At 45.8% G+C, this 24633-nt stretch overlaps 1 protein-coding gene across 1 annotated transcript in view; it reads left to right on the forward strand.

Annotated features, from left to right (window-relative positions):
• Positions 1-23264, forward strand: part of N4bp1 (NEDD4 binding protein 1) — a 43036-nt gene extending 19772 nt beyond the window's left edge. Inside the window, exons 2-7 of the mRNA XM_021170634.2 lie at positions 3297-4972; positions 14099-14229; positions 15705-15801; positions 18594-18701; positions 19821-19928; positions 21717-23264. Of these exons, the coding sequence (XP_021026293.1) occupies positions 3297-4972; positions 14099-14229; positions 15705-15801; positions 18594-18701; positions 19821-19928; positions 21717-22071 (2475 nt within the window). The 3' untranslated portion in view covers positions 22072-23264. The remainder of the gene's footprint in view (positions 1-3296; positions 4973-14098; positions 14230-15704; positions 15802-18593; positions 18702-19820; positions 19929-21716) is intronic.
• Positions 23265-24633: the final 1369 nt, after the last annotated feature.

A 24633-nucleotide genomic window follows, 5' to 3' on the forward strand; every position in this document is an offset into this window, starting at 1 on the left:
TCCTGTAAATCGTATAGCCACGTGAAAACGAGTTGAGTAGCTTCTAGGAAAACTACTACATGTTTCCCATATGAGCGAGCATCTGTGTCCTCAGCATTGATCCCAGAGAACTGAAAACTCACATAAAAATCTGAACATGACCCTTCATAGCAGTTTCACTTTTCTTTATGGTGTCTTGTTTGCTTAAGACAAGGTTTTACTATATAGCCAAGGCTGACCTCAAACTCAAAACAATCTTGCTTAGTCTCCCTTCTGCTGCAGCCTCTTGTATGGGCCTCTTCTAGCTGAACAGGGAAGAAAGTCCCCACCCACCGCTACACTCACACCCATGCACGTGGTAGCGCTGTTCATAATTGCTAAGCGTGGAGCCGGCCTAGATGCTGTCAGCAGACAGACAGGGAAGGAGATGTGGTGAACCTGCCATTCAGCCTTAAGATAGACAGTAGGAAGGACTGAGGGCTTTGATAAGAGAGAGTAAGGATCCTAAGTGGGCAGGGTAGAGAGGAAGATGGAGCTGGAAAAAACAAATATCATGTATTCTTTTGTAGAACCTGTATTTAATTGTGCATGTACCTGAGCGTGTGTGTGTGTGTGTGTGTGTGTGTGTGTGAGAGAGAGAGAGAGAGAGAGAGAGAGAGAGAGAGAGAGAGAGAGAGAGAGATGAAAGCAGAAGGGACCAGACCAGTAAGGTAGAAGAGCAACAGGGGCAGAGGTGGACAGCTATAGGAAGGAAATGATGGGCAGATACAAGTCAAGTGCAGTGAGGCTGTACATGGAAAGTCATGCAAAGCACTTTATATGTGTGCCTAAATGTTTAAAGTTAAATTATAATTCCAGTTTTATAATAATAATAATGTCACAAAACTGAATTTGAAAACAAGTAAAGTAACTACCAGGAGATTGAAGGTAAAAGTAGGTGTGACCATAAAAAGATAAAGGAAATCTGTGGTAATGGAAGGATTCTAAGCACTGACACAGGATGGTGGTTTTATAAAACCATGTGATGAACTAGTCTAGATCTGTGGTCTCATACATGCAATGCAGATGTTCTGATTCTCATGATATCATATAGGTAGAGTGATGAGGGGGAGATACATGGATTGTACAGAGTCTATGTACTGCCTTTCACATATTATAGAAATTTAAAAATTATTATTATTATTATAAAATACTTTTTCCTTTTAAAGAATTTGTTCATTTATGTGCATGTGGTAGGAAGACGGGAATGTGCAAATATAAGTGCAGATGTCCACATCCTCAAGAATTGGAATTACAGATGTTGTGAGCTGCCTGAGTGCCGTGAACCAAACTTATGACTTCAGAAAGGGTAGGAAGTGTTCTTAACTGCTGAGCCATCTCTCCAGCCCCTCTAAAAGTAATTTAAAACCAATATGTAAATATAGCAGAAGTTCAAACAAGTTGTAGTTAAATGTTACCCATTTGGAGAGAGATCCATTTGTGTGTGTCGGGGTCTCAAGTAGCTGAGGTTGGCCTTGCCTCTGTGCAGCTAAGGTTGATTTTGAACTTCTGTTCCTTTTGCCCCAACCTCCTAATTACTGGGTTTGTAGACATATACCACCATGCCTGATTTACATGGTAACAGATTTGAACTCGGGCCCTGTTGTGTACTTAGCAAGCATTATCCCAACTGAGCCATGTCCCCAGATCCCACTTGGAGGTCTAAGGCTGCTGGCATCAGTTTTTAACACTGCTTGGATATTCAGGGAGAGAAGACAATTCATTATTTGGTTTAACTAAATTTTCATGTTAACAAAAATAGAAGATTATGTTTATTAAAAAGACAAGAGTACTCTGTTTCATCATCAAGACTACAAATCCCAGTTCAGACAGGACTCCAGAGCAGTGGCGGCCTGGGTCCATCCCATACTATCTGATAGCGGTTTCTGCCTTTTACTGTTGCATTTACTCAGACTCAGTGGTTCTGGATATATGCACAGAGGTTGGGGTAGGTGTGTGTGTTTGTATGAGTGCATGTGTGTATGCGTGCGTGCGTGCGTTTGTGTATGTATGTGAATATGAATCCTTCTTTAAGGGGTGTGGCTGTCAGCAGCAAGTGCATATTAAGTTCAAGCTCAAAAACCTGTGACCGGTGCTTCGCAGGCCAAGTGATGGCTTGGGCCGTGGTGTTTCTATTTTAATTGAAGGTATAGGTTAGATCTCATTTCTCACAAGTGATCTAGAAGTTGCACTGGTCATCGAAGAAGTAATCTGACCATGTGCCTAGGTGCCATTGCAAGGACTTTAGTTCCCCTAGCTGTGCGTGACGTGGCTATTCTCACCTCTGCTATGAAGAATCTGGGCTCGGTTAGATAACTTGAGCAAGACTGCACCACAAGTATTTCTGGAATTTGAGACCAATACATTTCAGAGCCAAAGTTGGTGGGCATATTAACAAATGTGTTTCACTGTGTATGTGTGAGTGTGTGAGTGTGTGTGTGTGTGTGAGTGTATGTGTGTGTTGTATACACTTAATTGCTTGACTTGTTTTTTGTCTCCAACAGCAGTGGACTTGCTAAAGAAACTAGTTCCCTTAAAGTTTTCTTTTATTCAGTTTATTTATTGGGTATGTGTGTACATGTGTGGGTAGGGGTGTACACGCATGGGTGTGTGCTGCCACACTTGTGTGTGGAGGCCAGAGGGTGATTTGCAGGAGTTGATTCTCTTTCTACCTCGTGCATCCCACAGGTCACCATCAGACTTAGCAGCAAGTTCTTTCACTGCTAAGCCATCTCACCAGACCTAGTTCCCTTTCTCAACCATACTAAAGCCTTCTTCAGTAGCAGCATCAGCCAGTGGCAGTCCTATTAGTGTCCTGTATACTTCAACCTTATTGTTTCTAAATGTCTTCAAGAAGCTGGAAGCAGGACAATTATTTTTGTTAATTCCAGAAGCCAAAGGCCTTTATTCTCTCCTAACTCAGTAAATGAATCCAGCCTTGGGATTATCCACTGTGTAGCTAGGCAAGCCCCTAAGATCACAATGAAGATCACAGTGAAAATCACAGTGAAAAGGTTATACATTCCCACTCTGTAAATTATACAAAGTTTCAATTCCTCTAAAGTTGATTAAATAGTTCAGAGTGAAACAGACAAATAGCCCCCACACACACACTCACAGAGTTCAGAACTGTACTTTATTTTCATTGAAATCAAAGTATGTTGCTCCAAATTATAGATATGTTTAGTGATTAAAAAAAAAAAAAAATTCAGCCTGGCTGTTGACAGTCATGTCCTGGGGAACTGGTGAATTGATCTAACTTTGTCTCCTCTTCACAGGAATATATCAAGGGGATCTGTGAGCCAGAGCTGGAGGAGAAAGAGTGCTACCCCAAGGCCATGCACTGCATTTTTGTCGGGGCACAGAGCCTCTTTTTGAAGAGCTTAATTCAGGATACATGTGCTGACCTCTGTGTTTTAGATACTGGGCTTCTTGGCATCCGAGGAAGCGCTGAAGCTGTGGTCATGGCCAGGAGTCACATTCAGCAGTTTGTGAAGCTCTTTGAGAGCAACGAGAACCTCCCCAGTAATCAGAGAGAGTCGGAAATCAAACGGGAATTCAGACAGTTTGTTGAAGCCCACGCAGACAGTTACACAATGGACCTGTTGATTCTGCCTACTTCCTTGAAGAAGGAACTACTGAGTCTCACACAAGGGGAAGAGAGTCTGTTTGAAACAGATGATGATGTCATTACTGTTGGAGATGTGCGGCCACCAGAGTACACACAGAGTGCTGCCACAGGACCGAGTGTTGCTAGAGATGAAGTTGTTGTACAGGAAGATTCTAGAAATAAAGCTAGGACCCCTGTTTCTGAGCTTACAAAACAAATGGACACAGTCTTCTCTAGTTCACCAGATGTGCTTTTTGTTCCGGTGAATGGCCTAAGTCCAGACGAAGATGCTCTTTCCAAAGATAGAGTTTGTCACAAGAGGAGATCTTCTGATACGGAAGAAAGGCACACCAAGAAGCAGTTTTCCTTGGAGAATGTTCCAGAAGGGGAGCTTTTGCCAGATGGTAAGGGGTCAGCTGGAAATGAAGTCATTGACCTGTCTGATCCTGCTTCAAACTCTACAAATCTAAGCCCTGATGGAAAAGACACTACAGAAGAAATGGAATACAATATCCTTGTTAACTTCTTTAAAACCATGGGCTATTCCCAAGAGATTGTTGAAAAGGTCATTAGGGAGTATGGGCCTTCTACAGAACCATTATTACTCTTAGAGGAAATTGAAAAAGAAAATAAAAGACTCCAAGAAGACCGAGACTTTCCACCTTGCACTGTGTATCCAGATGCCAGTCAGAGCAGAAATGCAGGGGTTGGGAGCACCACAAATGAGCTCACAGCAGACTCCACGCCAAAGAAAGCACAGAGTCACACAGAGCAAAGTATGGTGGAGAGATTCTCGCAGTTACCGTTCAAAGACTCTAAACACTGTACCTCAAATTGCAAAGTTAATTCTTTCAGAACAGTGCCAGTAGGACAGAAACATGAAATCTGGGGTTCAAAGCAGAACTCAAGTTGTACTGTGGACCTGGAAACTGATGGCCACTCGGCCTCTGCCAGCCCTAAAGACATCAGTTTTGTTTCAAGGGGAGCTTCAGGGCACCAACAGAGAAACCCAGCTTTTCCTGAAAATGGTTTTCAACAGCAAACAGAACCTTTGCTTCCAAATAATACGAAGCCTGCCTGTGAAAAGCGTTCTGGCTCCTGTAGCTCTCCTCAGCCTAAGCCAAATTATCCCCCACTTTCTCCACCACTGCCGCTGCCCCAGCTGCTACCTTCAGTTACTGAGGCTCGATTGGGAGGGTCCTCTGATCATATCGATTCCTCAGTTACAGGGGTTCAAAGATTTCGAGATACCTTAAAAATACCATACAAGCTGGAATTAAAAAACGAACCAGGACGAGCAGATTTGAAGCATATTGTTATAGATGGAAGTAATGTTGCAATTACGTAAGTCACTCTGCATCCTTTCTTGGGGGAGGACCAGCTGCTTGTAAAGTTTTGCATTTGTTTTTGAAACAATTGTTTGCAAAATAAATCCAGGCAGTGGGCTCATTGCTACCCGCCCCAACAAGGTTTATATTCCAAATGAGTCACACACACACCGCCTTTATATTTTAATATGCCTTAATCAGCACAGTAGCTGGACCACTTCCTAACGTCAGTCAATGCGGTTAATCCGCCTCCCGTCAATATTCCCGAGGTATTACTTACCAAGCTATCTTGGCTGCTCTGGACCCGGAGGGCTGCCCAGCTGGGCCGAGCTCTCCCGGCTCCTTCACATGACAGTCATGCCTCTCTATCCTGCGCTCTTCTCAGGCAGGAGTCTCCGGTCTCTTCCTCTCCTCCCCTTCACACTCTCCAGTCACAGCAGAACTCCTTCCTCCTTCTCCTCCTCCCAGTCAAAGTCCTGCCTCTGCCTGTCCTGCCCAGACACTGGCTGCCCAGCATCCTTTTACCAGTCAGAACCGACTGGGGGTAGGGTCCCTCTGTCTTACGTGAGGATGCTCATTCAGACTCTTCTTGTAAACAATTCTGGGGACTCAAATCAACAGTAGCTACAAGCAGCATTAGGCCAAACCCACTGCAGTTGGTCTTTCCCTTCTGAACTTTCTCTTCACCCTATTCCTGTGGGTAAGAGACGGTAGAGACAATATATTTTCACATTACACATTGCTCCATTGCACATAGGATACACCTGTAAATTAGACTTTGAAATCTACGTTACTGTTAAATCCCCAGTACAGAAGTGGAGCTGCCTTCGATTGTGAGACAGTCTCGTGGAGCTAGGCTGCCTGCTGATTGTAGTCCTTCTTGCCTCAGCTCCCTCAAAAACAGCTTTCAAAAATATTTTATTTTTATTTTTAATTAAGTGTGTCTGTGTGTCTGAAAGTTGATTTGTACACATGAATACAGTGCACACAGGGGGTAGAAAAGTGTTTCCGATCCCTGTTGCTGGAGTTCTAGGTGGACTGAGCAACCTGATGTGGGTGCTGAAATTCAAGTCTTTCTTAATGACTGAGCCATCATCCCCAGCTCCTACAGGCATTGAATCCTAAGAATAATATTCTGTGCTGCTGAATGTGTGTATGGCGTCTTTCTAGGAATCCTAAAAGATCAACTCATGTCTTGTAGTGTTAGGAATACCTATGGCATTTTTTTCTTCTTCTGGTACTCATTTTCAGGCATGAGTGAGGCAAGCACCCCCCCCCCCAGTACTGTCTCCCAAATACTCCATCTTTCATTTTGAGGTGCTGTTCCTAAGTTGTCCAGGCTAGCTGACCAATCCTCCTGCCCTATCTCCCCTAGTGCTTCTATTACAGGGATGAAAAGCTAATTATTGGCATGTGTTTATTTTGTTTTATGTGTATGAGAGTTTTGCCTGCCTGTTTATATATCCATTGAGTGCATACCTGGTATCCACTGAGACCAGAAAAGGGTGCTGGGTTCCTTAGGACTACAGTTACCTTTTGAGCCACTGTGTGAGTACTGGGAACCAAGCCCAAGTCTTATGCAGGAGTAGCAAGTTTTCTTTGATGCTGAGATATCTCTCCAGCCACCTACTTTATTATTGTTGTTGTTGTTGTTCTCTTCCTCCTCCTCTTCTTCTTCATGTGTATGCATGAGTGTTTATATGAATGCATGCCACATGTGTGCTGGTGTCCAAAGAGGCCAGAAAAATGCATTGGCTGCTCTGGAGTCAGAGCTACAGGCAGCTATGAGCCTCCCTCTGTTGGTGTGGGAACTGAACTCAGCCCCTCTGAAAAAACAGAGCTCTTGACCCCTGAGCAGTATCTCTAGTACTACTTTTTTTCTTCTTTGTTTTTCAGGGTTTTTTCATTAAAATTTACAAACAAATGTAAAACTAGAAGACTCTTCATGGGTTTACTCAGCAATTGCTAGTTCATGGCCAATCTTGTTTCATCTGTACTCTTACCTACCACTTTAAACCCTCTGTCTTATTTATTTTTTTGTTTTATTCTGTTTATTTTACCTGTGGTATTGGGATGGAAGGCAGGCTTTCTGCTTGTTAGGACAGCATTCTGCTGCTGAGCCCCCTCTAGCCCTTTGGGTGCTTGTAAGGAAATCTCAGCTACGTATTTCATCCGTAAATACTTCAGAATGTGTCTCAGATACAGTCCATGTTGTTTTCTGGAAATTATTTCTTACTCAGAGGACAAAGGGGACTTTGTGATTTAGCAGCTGCCTTCCTCATGGTGGTAAGGACTCTCGCTCAGTTTCTCTCCCCTTCTTTCATTGTGGGTGTATCCTTTTCTTGATGAACTCTGGGACCTGTTTGTCCTTGGCAGCAGGACAGAGCTCACTGCTGATGGGGAGCAAAGCCACACACTTCTTAGGTCCTGTCCCCTATGAACTTGGTGTGCTTGGTGAGGGGCCTCCAGCAGCAACTGTTCCTGGCATGCTCATGGTAGCATAGCTGTAGGGTAGCACAGAATTCATGGCTGCTGGCAGCAGTGTGGTCCATGAGTGGACCAGGCCCAGTTTGATCCTTTTGGTACAAAGCTTGTTTGTCATCCTTCATCCCACCTTATAAGTCTATACAGCCAAGATTTATACATCTGTCTTGTAGCTTTTGGTATGTAGTTTTTTGTTTTGAAACATGGTCTCACCATCTAGAACTTGCTGTAAAGACCAAGCTAACCTTAAACTCAAAAAAGATCTAGCCTGCCTTCTAAGTGCTCGGATTATAGACATGCGCCATTACACCTGACCTGTTGGTTTTGAGGCAGGATCTTACTGTGTAGCCCTTACTGGCCTGCTAATGTCAACCAGGCAGGCTCCAAAGTCATGAAGATCCTCCAGTCTGTGCATACCTCGTGCAAGGCTTCAGTGGTGTGTATGCCTGGCCTGGCGGTCTGAATTTTTATAAGTATAAGCATTGTTTTGCTTTTTTTTTTTTAAACCCCCTCACTTTTCTTTTTAAAAAATAAATTATCGATTGTATGTTTTCATTTTCTCACAATTAAAAAAAAAAAAAGGTGCCACCATTGTAGATATTAGAAGCTTAGCAATTTGGGCTGGGGATGCATGTAGCTCTGTTGGTAAAATGCTTGCCTAACATTCTTGAAGCCCTGGGTTTTATCTAGCATACCATGTAAACTGAGCGTGGTGGCTCCTTCCTTAATCCCAGCCCTGGGAAGGTGAAGGCAGGAGGACCGAGGTTGAAAGTGAAAGGCAGGGCGAAAGTGCTGTGCCTGTGTCCTTGTCCCCAAGCAGGTGCCTGTTGTCATCTCACACTGGCTTAAGTAAAACTGGAAGAGCCATCCAGGTACCTGTGGTCCAGGGCTGGCTCCACTTCCTCACTGTTCGAAGTTCTTAAACTGAGTGGCTGCACAGAGTTAACGTTATTCATGATTTTGAAGAAGTTAATTCCTTTGTAAAACCTTTCTACCTACAGAAAGATTTCCCAAATTGATATTCAAACAAACCACAGATGAACCAAGGCTGAGCATGGGAATGATGCTGTGTGTGTTCAGGAGTGTGTGTGTGAGTGTGTGTGTGTGTGTGTGTGAGTGTGTGTGTGTGTGTGAGTGAGTGTGTGTGTGAGTGTGTGTGTGTGTGTGTGTGAGTGTGTGTGTGTGAGTGAGTGTGTGTGTGAGTGTGTGTGTGTGTGTGTGTGTGTGTGTGTGTGTAGACCTGAGGCTAAGATTAGTGTCATCTGTTGCTTTCTCCCTTGTTTTGTTTGTTTGTTGTTTGGGGGTCAGGGTCTTACTGAACCTGGAGCTCACCAATATGGCTAAATTAGCTGGTGAGGGAGCCCAAGGGCTCCTCCTGCCTCTGCCTCTTCACCAGTGCTAGGATTACAGGTGGGCGCCCCACGTTCACTTGTCACAGGGTGCTTGGGGTGGGAGCTTAAGTCCTCCTGCAGGTACTTTGCAAACAACCGTCACCCTGTGGGGTAGTAATAGCTCCTCTCACAGTGGTCACCATGAATGTCCATTGATGCTGCTCACCATGGCAGGATGTGTTCCATACTAAATCCTCCCCAGACACTGGAACACCCCAAACACCACAGATTTTCTAACACTTGGATATAGTGCTGCTCTTTCTGAAAAACAATGATTATCACTTAAATCAAACATGTATTAACATACATGTTTAGTATTATTTGTTTGCTTGTTTCTGGACACTGGGAACTCAGGTCCTTTGGAGGAATCACATGTTCTTAACTGCTGAGAGGAGTTGTTACTACTATCCCTATTATTTTTTTAAGATGAATTTATTTATTTTAAGTATGTGAGTACACTTTAGCTGTTCAGGTGGTTGTGAGCCTTCACGTGGTTGTTGGGAATTGAATTTAGGACTTCTGCTCTGGCTGGCCCCGCTCGTTCAGTCCCTGCTCGCTCTGTCCCTGCTTGCTCCAGCCCAAAGATTTATTTATTATTATACATAAGTACACTGTTTAGCTGTTAGCTGTCTTCAGACGAACTGGAGGGCGTCAGATCTCATTACAGGTGGTTGTGAGTCATCATGTGGAGGCTGGGAATTGAACTCAGGACCTTTGGAAGAGCAGTCTTACCTGTTGAGCCATCTCACCAGCCTTTATCCCTATTACTTTAATCATTATTTCTATTTATGTATGTGGGTAGGGGCACAGGGAGGTTGTGCACATGCAAGCTGATGCATGCAGATGTCAGAAGAGGGGGTTGGGTCCCCTGAAGCTGAGGGTCCAGGTAGTTGTGAACCTGGCGCAGTGCTGGGAGCTGAGCTCCAGCCCTCTGGAAGAGCAGCAAGTGCTTTAACCACTGGGCCACTTCTCCCAGCCACTTACTGGTTATGAAAACTGATTCTCTCTAGAGGATGTGGCTTTTCTTGAGATTTACTGATGTCTGTGCCTAAGAGTAGCACTTTTAAAGGGTGTGCACCTGTGATCTAGCACTTGGGAGGCAGAGGCAGGCAGATCTCTGAATTTGAGGCCAGCTGCTCTGTAGAGCTACACAGAGACTCTCAGAAAACAACAATAAAAAGGGATGTTACCCTAAAACAGAGTAGATTCACATGGAATGTAGGTAATCAAACTTCCTGTTCTTGCCAGTCTTTCTATAGCAGGTTCCGTGATTATCTATTATTAAGTGGAGCTAGAAGTCACAAATCAAAGTTTGTACCTTGATGACATGATTGTCATTCTGATCATTTTAACTGAGACCAGATGTTTTTTAAATTAAGTTTTTTGGCACTGCTGTGTGAGAATTGAACTTTGATTCTTAGACATACTAGGCAAATATTCTGCTTCTAAAACTTCATTCTCAGCCTGGTGCATTATTATTATTATTATTTATTACTATTATTATTAATGTGTGTATGATGGAATCCTCATACAAGTGTTTTGGAGCAAAAATTTGGTATCACTTCTATGACCTTGCCCAGAGTCACACCTAGACTTGGGGGCCATAAAGTCTTTCCTCAGCACCTGGCCTGCCTGTGTCTTCCCAGAAGTTAAAATTAGAATGTTCAGACCTTATCAACATTGGATGCATAACTGCTTCAGAGGGACCCTCACCCATTTGCTGTCTTAATTGAGAAGGAAATCTGAGGCCCCCAGGAGCAGGGTATCCTGGTGGGAACTCCCCTGTCTGCCCTGTGTTGCTGTTTTTTTGTCTGACATGATGTCTGCAGCTCATGTATATGATGAGAAATTCCAAAACACCTGCCTTATGCTGCTGACTCTGTATGTTTTTCGTTCGTTTCCCCCTTGTCACCATGAATGAGTCAGTCGTGAGTCAGTGGACATGTTTGCGGTGTCTGGCTCGACATCACAGAGGCGGCTGAAACCCCAGCCTGAGAGCACCTGACTTGTTGCTTTGGTGATTTTCCGTGTAGATGGGGTTTGCCCGTTCACTTGTCAGAACTGTACATTCTGTCCACTTTCTTGCTGGTCTGTCTTTTTTTTCCTTTTTTTTTTTATTTTTTTTTTCCGAGACAGGGTTTCTCTGTACAGTCCTGGCTGTCCCGGAACTCATTTTGTAGACCAGGCTGGCCTCGAACTCAGAAATCCACCAGCCTCTGCTTCTGCCTCCTGTGTGCTCGGATTGAAGGCATGCGCCACCACGCCCAGCGTTGCTGGTCTTTCTATAGCAGTTCCACAACTAGTTTTTACTAAGTGGAAGCCAGAAGGAAGTCATGCTGTCCAGGTTAACTCGGAAAGGGCTTTCCACTATTCCCCACCACTGCCCTGCCTGGGTTGATGATCACTGCTATAGTTAGTGTTACCTAGCTCTCCTCTGCCTTAGACATGTTGACTGGCTGCTATGGTGTGAAAATTAGCCAGGTCGTTTGTTTCCAGAGGCGTGGACAGGAATTGCTTCTCCCTGGAGAGCCGATGGATACACCTACACTCCTGCGTGTGGAGCTGGGAGTTTCACACTTTGGCCCCCAAAGTAGAAGGTATTAAATTCTGTACACCTTGAATGTATACTCTCTAGGTCAGGGTAGACCACTGGTCTGCACTTCCTTGTCCACCAGCCTCTCTGTTGCAGAGGCCAGAAGCAGCAAGGACTAAGCACACTTACCCAGCCGGTGGAGCGGGAGGAGGCTTAGACGTAGAACTCTTACTGGACTAGTTACTGTTAGGACAGCTGTTTGGCTTCACCCGATTGGATTTTTTTCCCCTCCCTGGGGCTGAGGCTTAAACTCAGACCACACCCCCAATGCTTCATCCCATTTACTTTTTTATGTGGTTTTCTAGATAAATCTATCTACTCACTTACCCAAACTTTGAACCACTGTTTTTAATGCTAGAGACTTTCAGGGTAAAAAAAAAAAAGTTGTGATCTTACCACAGAGAACACTGAGAACTGGGGCAGCATGAGTGCTTCCAGAAACTTTGTCACCGCCTCAGAAGGCCAGGGTAGCGTGTGTGCCTGTATGCGTATCTGTGTTTGAATAGCGTGGAGACCCTTTCAAGGTTTTGGAGAACTAAACAGGTTTTCCTAAAAAAAACAGGAGGCTCTTGATTTGGAATCTTCGTGTTAGAACTGGTTGACTTAACTCCAGGCCTGTCTTTGGTGTTAAATAATGTATGTGGTTATTCTTTAAAAACAACAGCAGCATCCCCAGTTAACTCCTTTTTTTTCCCAGTAACAAGTGTCACATTGGCACATCCTTACCGTATCAGCATGGGGTTGTTTGCTTGCACGTTCTCTGGGATAAGATCTGATCCCAGTTTCTTCTTTATGGGTCTCTGGAAAAATGAGTGGACTTTAATCCTCTAGCAGAGAGAAGGAACTGTGAGCTATTCATTGCAACCTTGTATGTAGCTCTCAAGGGTCAGGGATGCAAATGGGGTTGGCAGCATTCTATAGTATAGCATGAGGGCCTTGGCCAGGAGTGGGGAAGTTTTGAGTCTGCCCCAGCTAGCCACATGCTCGAGACAGGCCATTCTGTCTTGCACTCACAATAGACGAAAGCTGGGAGGTGAAAGGTCAGAAAGGGTCCTGAAGGATTGCTTCCTACAAGGCTGAGCCTTCAGGAGGCTGGAGGGAAGGTGAGGCTTAAGCAGCCAGAGGATGGACGCGCGTGCCTGGCGCGTATTCTGGAGCCTTTGCCTTTGCTGGCTCTCTCTGACCCCGTCCGTCAGAGGTTGAAGGACCTGGATGCCACCCTGACGGGGGATGTGTGTGGAAAGGACTTCTCTCCTTCACCTTTATTTAACTGCCTGAGACAAAAATGAAGGAGTTTTGTTTGTTTACTTTCACTGCATTCATTTACTTAACTTATTTGAGTAAACATGTGGCATGCACCATGCTGCCCGTGCCGTACTCGGAGGGAGCCTTGTACCTGCGGTTTTAATGTGCATGAGTGTTTTGCCTGCATTTGTATATACGTACTGTGCACATGCCTGGTCAGAAGACAGTTTCTGATTGCCTGGGACTGGACTTAAAGATGGTTGTGAGCCGCCAGGTGGGTGCTCAGAATGGAATCCATGCCCTTTGCAAGCTCAGCAAGTGCTCTTACCCAAGGAGCCATCTTTCTAGCTTCTGTGTTTATATTTTGAAATGAAGTACCAGACTTGGGGGTGCAATTTTTTTTACTTCAGTAGCAGGAGGTCACACACTGGGCTGAGTGCAGCCTCTTTCTGTTTTACGAGCAGCAACTCAGCCATATTTGCCATCTACAGCTGTCTGTGGCTGTTGTCACATCGCTATGGCAGGGTTGATTGGTGACCTTTACAGATGGAAGGTTCCAGCTTGTTTCTTGCATGCTTACCTCTTTCTCTGCTTTTTGCTTCTTTCAGTACAGTCCCCGTGGCCCTAGTCATTTGATTCTTGTTTTCAAATTGTTCTTTATAAGCTTTGAACTTGGAAACTTTTCAGTTCCCTGGAAAGTGGGTGGTGTATCTAACACCCATCAGAGACAGCAGCAACATTGAGTATGTGGTATTGGCAGAGTCCCATCTTTATTCCTGTCCTCAACCACAGGAAGACAGAACACGGGCATTGTCACAGCTACTGAACTGTTTTTGCTTGAGGGACAAATTCTGTAATAAAATTCATAAGAAATTCTAAGATGTACACCGGCAGTGGAGATTGGTGGCCGAGTGCTAACTTAGCGTGTGAGGACTTAGGCTTGATCCACAACACAGTAAAACACCACCACCACCACCAGTATAGTCACTCCGTGGAGGTAACATTAGCTATGTCAGACCTCAGAAGACTGAGGCAGGAGGATCACAAATTTGAGTCAGCTTCAGTGACATGTAAAGACCGTGTCTCAAAAAAAGAAGTTAAAGTTCTTAGAGTCCGATGATTGGACAGAACGTAGGAATAGGCTTTTCCCAACAGAATACATTTAAAACCCATGACAGTAAACAAGTATTCAGCCATCCTGCCACTCTCCACCAAAGCAGTAGACTCAGTCTGTCAAGTAGAGGGAAAAGACCTACAGCTCTGACTAAGCGGCAGGAACGGTGCAGTCAGCAGGTCTAACTTGGCAAACTGTACAACAAAAGTAAAAGTGTGTTTGTGTTGTTTTTGCTATGTATGGTTGCTCTCTTCTGTGGTAAAACCTAGATTTTTCTTTACACTTTAACCTGAAAGAAATTGTCCTTCCTTCCAGCCACGGTCTGAAAAAGTTCTTTAGTTGCCGTGGAATAGCAATTGCAGTTGAGTATTTTTGGAAGCTCGGCAACAGGAACATCACTGTGTTTGTCCCACAGTGGAGAACAAGACGGGATCCTAATATCACAGGTGAGGCCCAGTGATCTTTCCATATTTCTGGTTAGATATTTAATGCTTCAAATTTCAACATATGGTGCTTAGAATAGAATTGTGCAAATGGGCCACAACTTGAATGACAGAATTCTAAATTAGTTGTGTCCGGTAAAATAGCAATTGAAAACTCTGTATGGTTGTACACACCTGTGATGTCAGTGCTCAGGAGATGGAGCAGAAAGGGCAGAAGTCAGGAAGATCAGGGTCATCGTTGGCTACAAAGTAGGACTTTTAGCGGGCCTAGTGTAGGTACACCTCAGTTGAGAAGTGTTATAAGAAGTAGGGAAGGGTGGAGACCTAGCACAGCCACTAGAGAGGATGCCCTCCACTAGAGTGGGCTTCTGAGAATTTAAATAATAGTTTTTAAGTGGTTGCTTATAAGATGAGAACCTTCAAATATGTCTTTTCAGTAGTCTGGTGGCTTACTATGAATCATTTCTGTTTGCCATATAGTACTTTGTGGCTAACCTACAGGCCCCACACAAAAGATTCAAATTGAATATAAATTGTGAAATATTCCAGAGAAACTTAAGGTTGTTTTTGTCTTAGATGAAAAGGCTATGCCAGGCACCTAGAAAGGAAAGGTAAAACAAGGTGGGTGTGGTTTATAGATTTCACAGGAAGTGAAACTTAGACACAAGGGAGATGGCAATTCCAGACTGTTCCCAGCTTCCTTTATTTGGGAGAAGATCCACAAGAAATGAGGCAGAGCCACTCCTTTCTTTTCTGTCTAAGTGTCAATGCGACTTACACAGCATGCAGCTCTGAGGCAGGCAGGGAGCCCTCCATTGGGCAGGGCAGGGCAGGGCAGGGCAGGGCACTGGCAGCTGCTTTGGTAAGAGATACAGACACAGGGATCTTAGGCTCCAGCTCTCAGCTTCTCTTGCCTGTGACTGCTTTTCCACTGTAAGGCACTGGCCTTCCATTCTGTCACTACTCAAGCCTGTGAAATCCAGTAAATGCTTGTACAGACAGCTGAGAGCAAGAGAGGAAGCTGCAGCCAGGCTGGAGAACGAGCAGCCTTTCTCATCTGGAACAATGGCAGTTCACTCCCGCAACCCCCTGTTTTAAGACTGCTCTCCCCCTCCTCTTCCCCCGCTTTGGGTGACTCTTGTCATTTCTCTTTTTATGCTCTACTTACAGTATATCCTTTTGGGGAAGTTCTTGGGGGCAGGATTAATTAAGTATGGGCTTCTGGTTTAGTTGTCATTTAGAGGCAGTTGAGTTTAACATTTTGTTAGCTTGTTTAAAATCTCCCCAGTCAGTTCATATGCTGGGCTTGCCTTAGTGTGAGTGATTTTTCTTCTTTTGGTGAGTTAGTAAAGTTGAGGAAGTGGGAAAAAGAGTCTCTCTGCAAGTCCCCAAGTGAAATATTTGGGTTTGCGTTCTTTTATTTACACATCTTGGAGGATAGTCTTTGCTGAATACATATCAACTTCTTCCATGAACAGAACAGCACTTCTTAACCCAGCTCCAAGAGCTTGGAATATTATCTTTAACTCCTGCCCGGATGGTCTTTGGAGAAAGAATTGCTTCTCATGATGACAGGTATGAAGGGCTGTTTTTCTTCCCAAGGGGGGAGTGGGGTGGTAAGGAGTCAGCTACCTGTCCACTGCATAGGTCTGCACTCTGAAGGGAACTGCTTAATTCAGTTTCAGACTCATCACCAAGACCACTGAGATACTCTGTAAGTTTAGGAATGGCACACAAGAAACTTTGGTGGTTTGCTTTGAGTTTGTTTATTTTGGTAAAGCATGTCTGAGATGAGAAAAGGCAGGTATGTGTGGTTGGCTGATTTTCTTTTTGGAGATTAGACCTTACCATGCAGCCCTGGCCCAGAACTCACTCTGTAGATCAAAGATCCAAGCAGATCTGTTGTGTTTCAGGCCAGCCAGGGTTACGTGGTGAAATCCTCACCCCCAAAAGGAGGGATTTTGATTCCACCCTTCCCTGTGGTGTGTACTTTATAACTCTGTTCTCGTGCTGTCGTGTCTGGAGGAATAAGCATGGCATCTGGGACCCTCAGTCTGACTGTCCCTTCTTCTCTTTGTTATTCTGCCCATTTCCACATTCCTCCCAGGGAAGGCAGTGCTTTGTTATCCAAGCTGGAATAGGGTTAAATGGGAGAGAGTGAGTTAGGGCCACAGTAGACAGACATTCGCTCACTGACAGGAAAGAGAATGTGTTAGGTAGGGTGGATCCAAGGTGCCTTCAGAGAGCAGTGTGGTTGGAGCTGAGCAGGGGATGGAGAGGGTCAGGAGCAGCCCTGAGAATCTGTCCTGAAGGACTCTCTGTGGACCCTCTCACAGGCTCAGGAGCCCTGGAGTGGTCAGGCAGGAAGCCTTCAGGTCCTGATGACCACCTCAGCTTTCTTCTCACAGCCGAGGACTCAGACCCAGGCCCAGTCATACAGCAGAAGCTTTGCTTGACTTATGCAGCCCGCTGGGTATCAGAGAACATGGGTGTGTATCCCAGTGGATACGAGAGAGACCTTCCTCTCTACTTTTATTGACATTTGGGCAGATAGCAGCATTGAAATTTATGCTCTTTAAAATAAACTATAATGTATATTGTTCATAAATAAGGAAGTCGGCCAGTCGTGGTGGTTCAAACCCATGATCTCAGCACTTGAGAGGTGGAAGCAGAAGACTTAGGAACCCAAAGTTATCCTGAGCAACAATGGATCCTAAGCTAGCCTGGAATATGTGAGAGCCTAGGTGAGGTGGGTGGGATGGGGTGTAACAAAAACAGAACACTTTCTAAGGCTCCTGAGATCTTGGAAACTGTTGGGTTGTTTGAGTCCCACTTAGAGATGACTAAGAACAGTCATTCATATTTAGAGACTGCTAAGATGGATGGCCATTCATACCTTTGAGGCCAGTGGTCTCTCTTTCGTTTCATTATCTTTGTTCTCATTCAAGAAATAACATTTCTATCAACTCCAGAGGTTTCAGTTCTGTTGTGTTTTGTTTTTAGCTAGGTTCTCAGTGTGTAGTCTTGGATGTCCTAGACTTCACAGGTTAACCCTGTACCTCTGTCCCACAAGTGCTGAGCTTACAGGTGTGCACTACTGTGCCTGGCTGCTCACAGAGATTTTGAGAGGGTTTGGACAGGAATAACCTTCAGCAGTACAACACGATTCTTATTATTTCACTCTTCTTTTAGCATAAGGCCCTAGTTCTAGCCCTAGCACCCTATAAACCAGGAATGGTGGCACACACCTGCCATCCGGCACCACAAGGTAGAGGCAAGAGGATCGGAAGGTTAAAGTCATCCTTGGATTACTTAGTTCAAGGCCAACCTGGGAGATTTAACACACACACACACACATGGCTGGGAGTGAGTGATAGGTCCAAAAGGATCCCCGTTCTCCAAATGACAGTCTTGGCTCAGCTCAAGCCTGACCATAGAAAGACTGCTGTGGAAGATAGAAAAGCTCACTCACACAGCATCCCTGCCTGCCAGAGAGGGCCACTTCCCTTGCCTTTGTGGTTACAAAAGCCCAAAGCTAAGTAAGTGCCAGGTTCCTCCAGTCCTAGAAACATGGCTATTCTTTCTCCCCCCCCCCCCTTCCCCCACTATGCTAGCGCGTAGGCAGCAAGCACCCCCACACACACACATACACTCACAGAGCGAGAGCGAGCCAGCCCTATGCACGTATGCATCTTCTCTCTTCTCTGGACTCTACCAAATGCCTTTGGCTGTTCCCCTCCTCCCCAGCCACAGAGCGGTCACCCTGCTAGTTTCTCTACTGCACCTCACTTACCTAGCATGTCAGGCCCTCAGTTTGATCGCCAGCACTGTAAGAACTGTTTTTAAAATGCAAACCTTTTCACCACCCTGCGCCCTGTTATAACTGAATGAGTCTGTGTGTATTTAAGCCAAACTGAAGGGTGTCTGACTGATGTCTTCTTAAGGCAACGCAGAAAATGGATTGCTTTTAAAACTGCACAGCTGCTGGCCATCAAGTAGCTAACACTGAACTAAACAAGGCAGCCAAGCAGCTGAAAAATGAGAGATTTCACAGGCCTGTTACCTCTAACTCGATCAAGCCTTCATGCACTCTTACCACAGTTTATTGGAGGAACTTTTCTAGGAAATGTAGGACTCATAGTTAAAATCATTTTTGTAGAATTAAATTGCATGAAAAGTTGTTTTATAATCACATTAATAATTACAGAGATACTCATCATTTGAACATTTTCAGTTGACAGGGGCCTAACTCTCCATCCTGGGTTCAGCTGGCAATTTTTTAAGAAGAGAAACCCTTTCATGTCCTTGGCCCAGCGGCTCCAACCAGGCCTGGTCTTTGCTCATTTTGAACCCTCTTGTTACCGTAGGTTTCTACTGCACTTAGCGGACAAGACTGGGGGTATAATTGTAACAAACGATAACTTCAGAGAGTTTGTGACCGAGTCGGTGTCCTGGAGAGAAATTATTACCAAAAGGTAATCTTTTCTTCTTTGTTTTGATCAGAAGTTTGCTGTTTGCATTTTGTGTAGCTTCTGCTTTCCAGGGTGGTGGATCCAGTAAAGGTCAGGGTGGACCTGCTAAGAGTATCTGAAGTGTCACCTTGGAGTACTGTGACTCAGCAAGAGTATGGGACACATTTTGCTGAGCACAGGGGGCACCTAACTGAGGGTATAAGGGTGAGTCAAGTTTTAGTTCCAGGGTCTGGTGTTTTCCATGAGTTTAGCGTGCAGCCTTTCTTGGTGATACTTGGATGTGTTCAGTGGCTGAGCTACTGCAGAGCAGTGAACACTGGGTTCCTGGGCCCCAAGAAGACCTGCGCCCTTGAGCAGCTGCTTCACACAAGGAGAGCCATGCTGTGGCTCCAGGAATAAAACAGACATGCCCACACTGCAAATACGAAGCATGGAGTGAATGTGACTGCATTCGTTTCTCTTGGGGTTTCACAGTTGCCCTGTGTCAAGTACATCCATCCTTATAGCTTGCCACATCCTAACAGGATTTTTGAAAAAGTTTGGCTTGGGCTGATGAGCAGTGTCAAGCCTGAGGACCTGAGACCCGAGCCTGGAACCACATGCGGGAAGAAAGTGCTGGGGTTAAGAGCACAGATCACCACGCCCAGCTAATTTTTTACTTTTTACTTTTTTTGTAAGGTGCTAGAACCCATGGCCCCGGGTGCACCAGGCAAGGCTTTCTTGCTGAGCAGGCTCTGGTTCCAACCTGTCCTTGATGAGTAACACATGCTCGCCCCTGGGATTCTCTTCCTAGGACCTTGTTTCCAGAGGTTTGCCTAGAAACACATTTGTTTCCAGTTTCACTTAAACTAGACCTTTATGGCACCCCTGCTGAGTCCCAAGCAGACAGTCTTTAACCATGTTTCTCCTCTAGTAGAAGGTGCCTGGCTGGGTACACAGCCAGCTGAGAAAAGTCGCCTACCCAAGTGACACTGATTTCACCTGAGTATGTCAGGTCAGTTAGCAGTCATCACTCTTAGACTGACCATTGCCGCAGGATGGGGAGGCTACTTTAAGCCATGTCCCATTTCCTACACTAGTGGAGGGTACCATTTGTCAGCACTGTGACCTTCTGTGTTGTAGACTGCTTCAGTACACGTTCGTGGGGGACATATTTATGGTTCCTGATGACCCTCTGGGAAGAAACGGACCTCGACTAGAAGAATTTCTTCGAAAGGAGGCCTTTCTTAGGTATTTATTTGCCTTCCCTGTATGTCAAGGTTTACTATTTCAGTCGAATGCTACGCTTCAGAGCAGATACTGTCCTTAAAAACTAGAAATGCCATAGTTTTAAAGCCTTAATTAGATTCATGATGTGACCAATGTGGAACCCAATCAAGCAGTCACTCCAAGGTTAATCTTCAGTATGTGCTTTTCAGTCTTCTTTTGCCTGCCTGCCTGTTTTAGACCATTTCTGTGTCAGCAGGCTGAACTCGAACTCTGATCCTTCTGCTTCTGCCTCCTGAGTCCTGGGGCTCCAGGCCTGCCCTGTGTGAGACTCCTTCTCGTTTTAATCTAAGACAACACAAATATTCTTGAAGGTCTCTGAGCAGCAGATATTCAAGTTGGTGAAAACTTCAGTCAGTGCTGTCTGATTGCTTTTGTGGGATGCTTTTCTGTGAACTTGATGGAGTTGTTTGAGTGTGCGGTGCTGATGTGAACTCATGTTCTGCTCAGAAGTCACTGCTAGACAGCAGACAGCTATAGTTCACCATCACTGAATGAAAAAAGCCTGTCTTGTGTATTTGTCTGTCACTGCCTGACAAGTGAAGGTTCTATATTTCTGTGTTCAGAATTCTCGGGTAACCTTGTTAACCACAGCTTCCTTCATGCTAACTAGTGGCAGATCTTTTCTCTGCTTTAAAACTAAAATAACCTGTATTTCTGTGGATCCTCTAGCATATTTTTGCATAGAGTTGGGCTGGGTGCCTAAAAGGAGAAGACACACACTCTCCCAGCTTGCAAGGCTGCTAATCTGTTGTTTGTGCCTTTGGGGGACCATCTAGTGGAACTTGATGGTGCACGGACGTGGGTTGATTTTCATAGAGGGAGAAATAGTGGATAGTCTGGAATGGAGACCAGCATACGTTCAGTTTCCTAATGTGGTGATCCTTTCTCCCTGAGCCTTTGGGTTTTATCACAGTTGAGGTGTCAATCCCAGACAGGGTCATCGGCCCACACTGAAGAGATGACAGCCTGCCATGCTCTCACTCCCTTCCCCTCTACCCCATGTCTTATATTGGAAACCCTCATTGCATTTTAGGTCTCACAGGCCTTAGTCCTGTGTTTAAGGCTCTGTGTGGGCCCCATACTGAGCCAAGGCCCAGGTCAAGCTAGAGGCGCGTTCTTGGCTGCCTGTTCACTCCTGCAGTAGCCTGGTGAGAGGATCAGCCCTTCTGGTCAATTTCAGTCCCGTCTATTGTCGTTTTCAAAGTGCTTGGTGGTCAGTTGCCATCACTCCTTCATGGGGGGATGCCATTAAAGTTAATGTAGCTTTTGTAGGCTGTTGAGCTTCTGGAATTGACAGCACTGTTTGTCCCAGCTCTCAGCTGCAGCTAGACTTGATGGGAGTTGATGAGCAGGACAGATGTCCCCTGTGTGCACATATAACACCATGTACGTGTGCATTGAGAGCTCATTGAAGACAGGAAGTCCATGAGCCTGTTGGACTTATCTCTGTGCCCAGGGAGAGGTGCCTCTCCTCAGCTCTGTAAGCTGGCCCTGCATACAAACCAACGAGTGTGACCAGCCCTAAGACAAAAGACTGGTAAGGCATTGTCAAATCCAGGGATGCTCGACCCCTTATGGGTCTGGAAATAGTACCAGATGCCCTATAGGCCACTCTTAGGCGGCTGATTTCACCACCCCATAGCTTTCCCCTCAGGCCTTCAGAAACCATGGAACTAGCATCTAGGCCTTCAGTGTTAGCCATAGGTGCTTTGAAAGGGTTTCTTACTGTCCCTCTCACTTCATCCACAGACACATGCAGCCGCTACTCAATGCCCTGCCAAGTGTGGGCACATTTGACCCTGGCTTCCGGAGTCCCAGCACGCAGGTATCCAACACCAGCCACCAGCCTCCACCCCGGATCCAGGCCTCTTCAAGCCCTTGGCTTCCCCAGCAGTCCCACTTCACACCTCTGGCCACCCTTCCCAGTATGCAGCAGAACCTCCCCCTGCCAGCACAGAGATCTTCTGCGGAGACCAGCGAGCTGAGGGCGGCGCTGCTAAAGATCTTCCCTGACTCTGAGCAAAAACTGAAGATCGACCAGATCCTGGCAGCTCATCCATACATGAAAGACCTGAATGCCCTGTCTGCCCTGGTGTTGGACTGACGGCTGGGCTGGAGCCCACTGATGCTGGGGAAACGAGGGAACTGCCAACCGTGGGAAGGACCATAATGTGAAGAAGCCTTCCCAGAAAGCATTGCTATGTTGTATAGAAAAAGGAGGGAAATGTTTTATGTATACAAAAGTCTGGGGTTTCGAAGCCAGCTTTTTTCTATATATAAATGATGCTGCTATTACAGACTTAACATTTTCTGTAAGAGGAAAGTCCACTTCCTGCCTGTTCAGAACTGTTTAATAGCAGTTACTCTTGAGTGTATTTACAGTTTTATGTTTTCTAAACTATTTTCCTTAAAGCTGAAGAAAAAAATGACAAATAAATATGGTTAGCCTTTCTAAATAAAATTTAAAAAAAAAAAATTAAGAAAAAAAAGGAGTTGCTTCCTTAAGGAAAGCAAGACTTCTTAAAGTCTATTTTCTTGAGGTAATTTGTCCTGTTCACTAAACATGGCGTGTGCTCCCCTGCCTTCATCCCTAGAGTTGGTCTGCTCTGCTCTTGTGGGGCCTTCTCAGCGAGCCATTATGAGAGTGGAGAAGTAGAGCCACTAGATGGCATCTGATGCCCGGGCTGTCACCAGTGGCCAAAGTCAGACTGAGGAGCAGGTGGGAAGTCTTAGAGGCCATGCATCCCCAGCATACTCCCTGACTGGCGTGGCTCTGTAGTGCGCTCACCAGCCATGGCCGCCATGCTCCCACCCTGGCTCCACAGCTACCTTAGCCTCAGAAGACAATGAAGCCTCTGGTGAGGAGACCCCCCCCCCAACGTGGCGTTTGTACAGCTTTGCCAAAAAGTTTTCTATTCTCAAGGATGACCCAAGCCAATAAATAGCATTAGTCCTTTCAGAAGGGCCTCAGGCCCCTGCATTTCCCTTCTTTTGTCTACTTAGAGGTTTCATAGCAGCAATTCCTGAGTCTTTCAGAACCAGTTATCTCAGTATTGTCTCTTCACGGTGTAGCTTGAAGTCTGTGTCTGTGAACCCTCTCCTGGTCATTCTTAGTGTCTTGGCTCTCACCTGGACCTTCAAAGGGCTTTGTGTTCTCCATCCATGCGTCTCCAGGACCTTGTGGTTAAATTCACTGCCCTGTGGATTGTTCTTCTCCCGGTCCCGCAGGTAACCGAGGACTTGGTGCTGGTTTGTTATCGGTGGTGTAGGGACTGTGTAGATCACAGAATGCTGCCACCATGCTGCGTCTTGGTTCATGTGGTCCCTGCACCCATCAGGAGATGAACAGAGCCTTCTAGGTGGCCCTACTTATGTGATCTCTCCTGAATTTGTTGATGATCCAGCCTGCTGGAAAGCTGTTTGTCATCTGTCACTAGGGGTTTTCAGACCTGCAGGCTGTGCGAGTAGAGAACAGAGACTTCTCGCCAGCCCCAGGAGTTGACCCACCACAGTCCCCCACCCAGTGCCTCAGCTTGGGAGCACAGCAAAGGTGCCAAGGTGGAGCTGTCTCCAGGGCTCCCAGCCCAGCATTGCTGGGAACCAGGAGAGCCGGAGTACTCCATAGCTGCCTCAGCCTGATGCTGGCCTGAGGAGCACAGGCTCTCAAAGGCCCTGCGGCTAGCCTGATCTTTGAGTTGTGTGCCTCTGTGTTCTTAGTATTGTTTCTGAGAGATACCTGCCCATTTCCCCTTGCCCCATATAGGGAGGAAAAAGCTGGAGGAAACCAAAAGGCATTAATTACTTTGTAGATTATAATGTGAAATATAATTCTAGATTCTTTGTGAAATCTGTCACATTAAGGTATAACATTTATAGCCCAGTTATCCAGCCACTGAAGAAAGCTCACAACTTGTTTCTTTGCCTCATCCAAAGCTCTGTTGCTGCTAGGTGCTTGTAGATGCTTGACCTCCATCCCTCCAGTGCCTCCTCAGTGAACTTGGGAGTGTCTTGGAATTCCTCCCTGTGTGGAGTGCCTCTGCCTCCTGTGTATCCTGACATTTGGGTGAGGCGGCCAGCGCAGCTAAGGCTGATACCTTTGGTCATTGAACAGGGTGTCTGATGGACTTTGTGTGTGTGTGTGTGTGTGTGTGTGTGTGTGTGTGTCTGTATTGCCATAGCTGTCCTGGTCCAGTGTGGTTGACAGGCTCAGCTGTATTTCTAGGACTTGTTGAACATGTTAGGCATGAAAGAGAACTCCACCTCTCCTTGCCAGTCCCAAGTACCTAGCCCTCCCCCTGGGAGGGGCATCTGCTGCAGGCCCTCTGCACCAGGCTCACCCAGGCTCTTGCCTGCTCCCCATACCTCTCCAGTGCTGTCCCTCCTCAGCATTCTGAGCCACCTCAGCTGGGTCCATCAGTTGCACTGTTCGCCTGAGTTGTTACTTGGTACCTCTGATCCCTTTAGTTAAAACACCCTGTGTTTTGTTGCTAATGCTTCTCTCTGGCTTCCTACTTTCCCCTCCCGGATTTGGAAACTTGGCTTCTGCCCACCACATGGGAGTAGCCTGGGAAATCACTGGTTGCCATTTCATCATTAATGGAGTAGCTACAGGCAGCAAAGCCACTGGCCTCCCTTTCTGTTTTCCTTCTTGAAGCATGCCATTCCT

The sequence above is a fragment of the Mus caroli genome, unplaced genomic scaffold, assembly GCF_978045245.1.
Source record: "Mus caroli unplaced genomic scaffold, Mus_caroli_1 scaffold_10, whole genome shotgun sequence".
Lineage (NCBI taxonomy): Eukaryota > Metazoa > Chordata > Mammalia > Rodentia > Muridae > Mus > Mus caroli.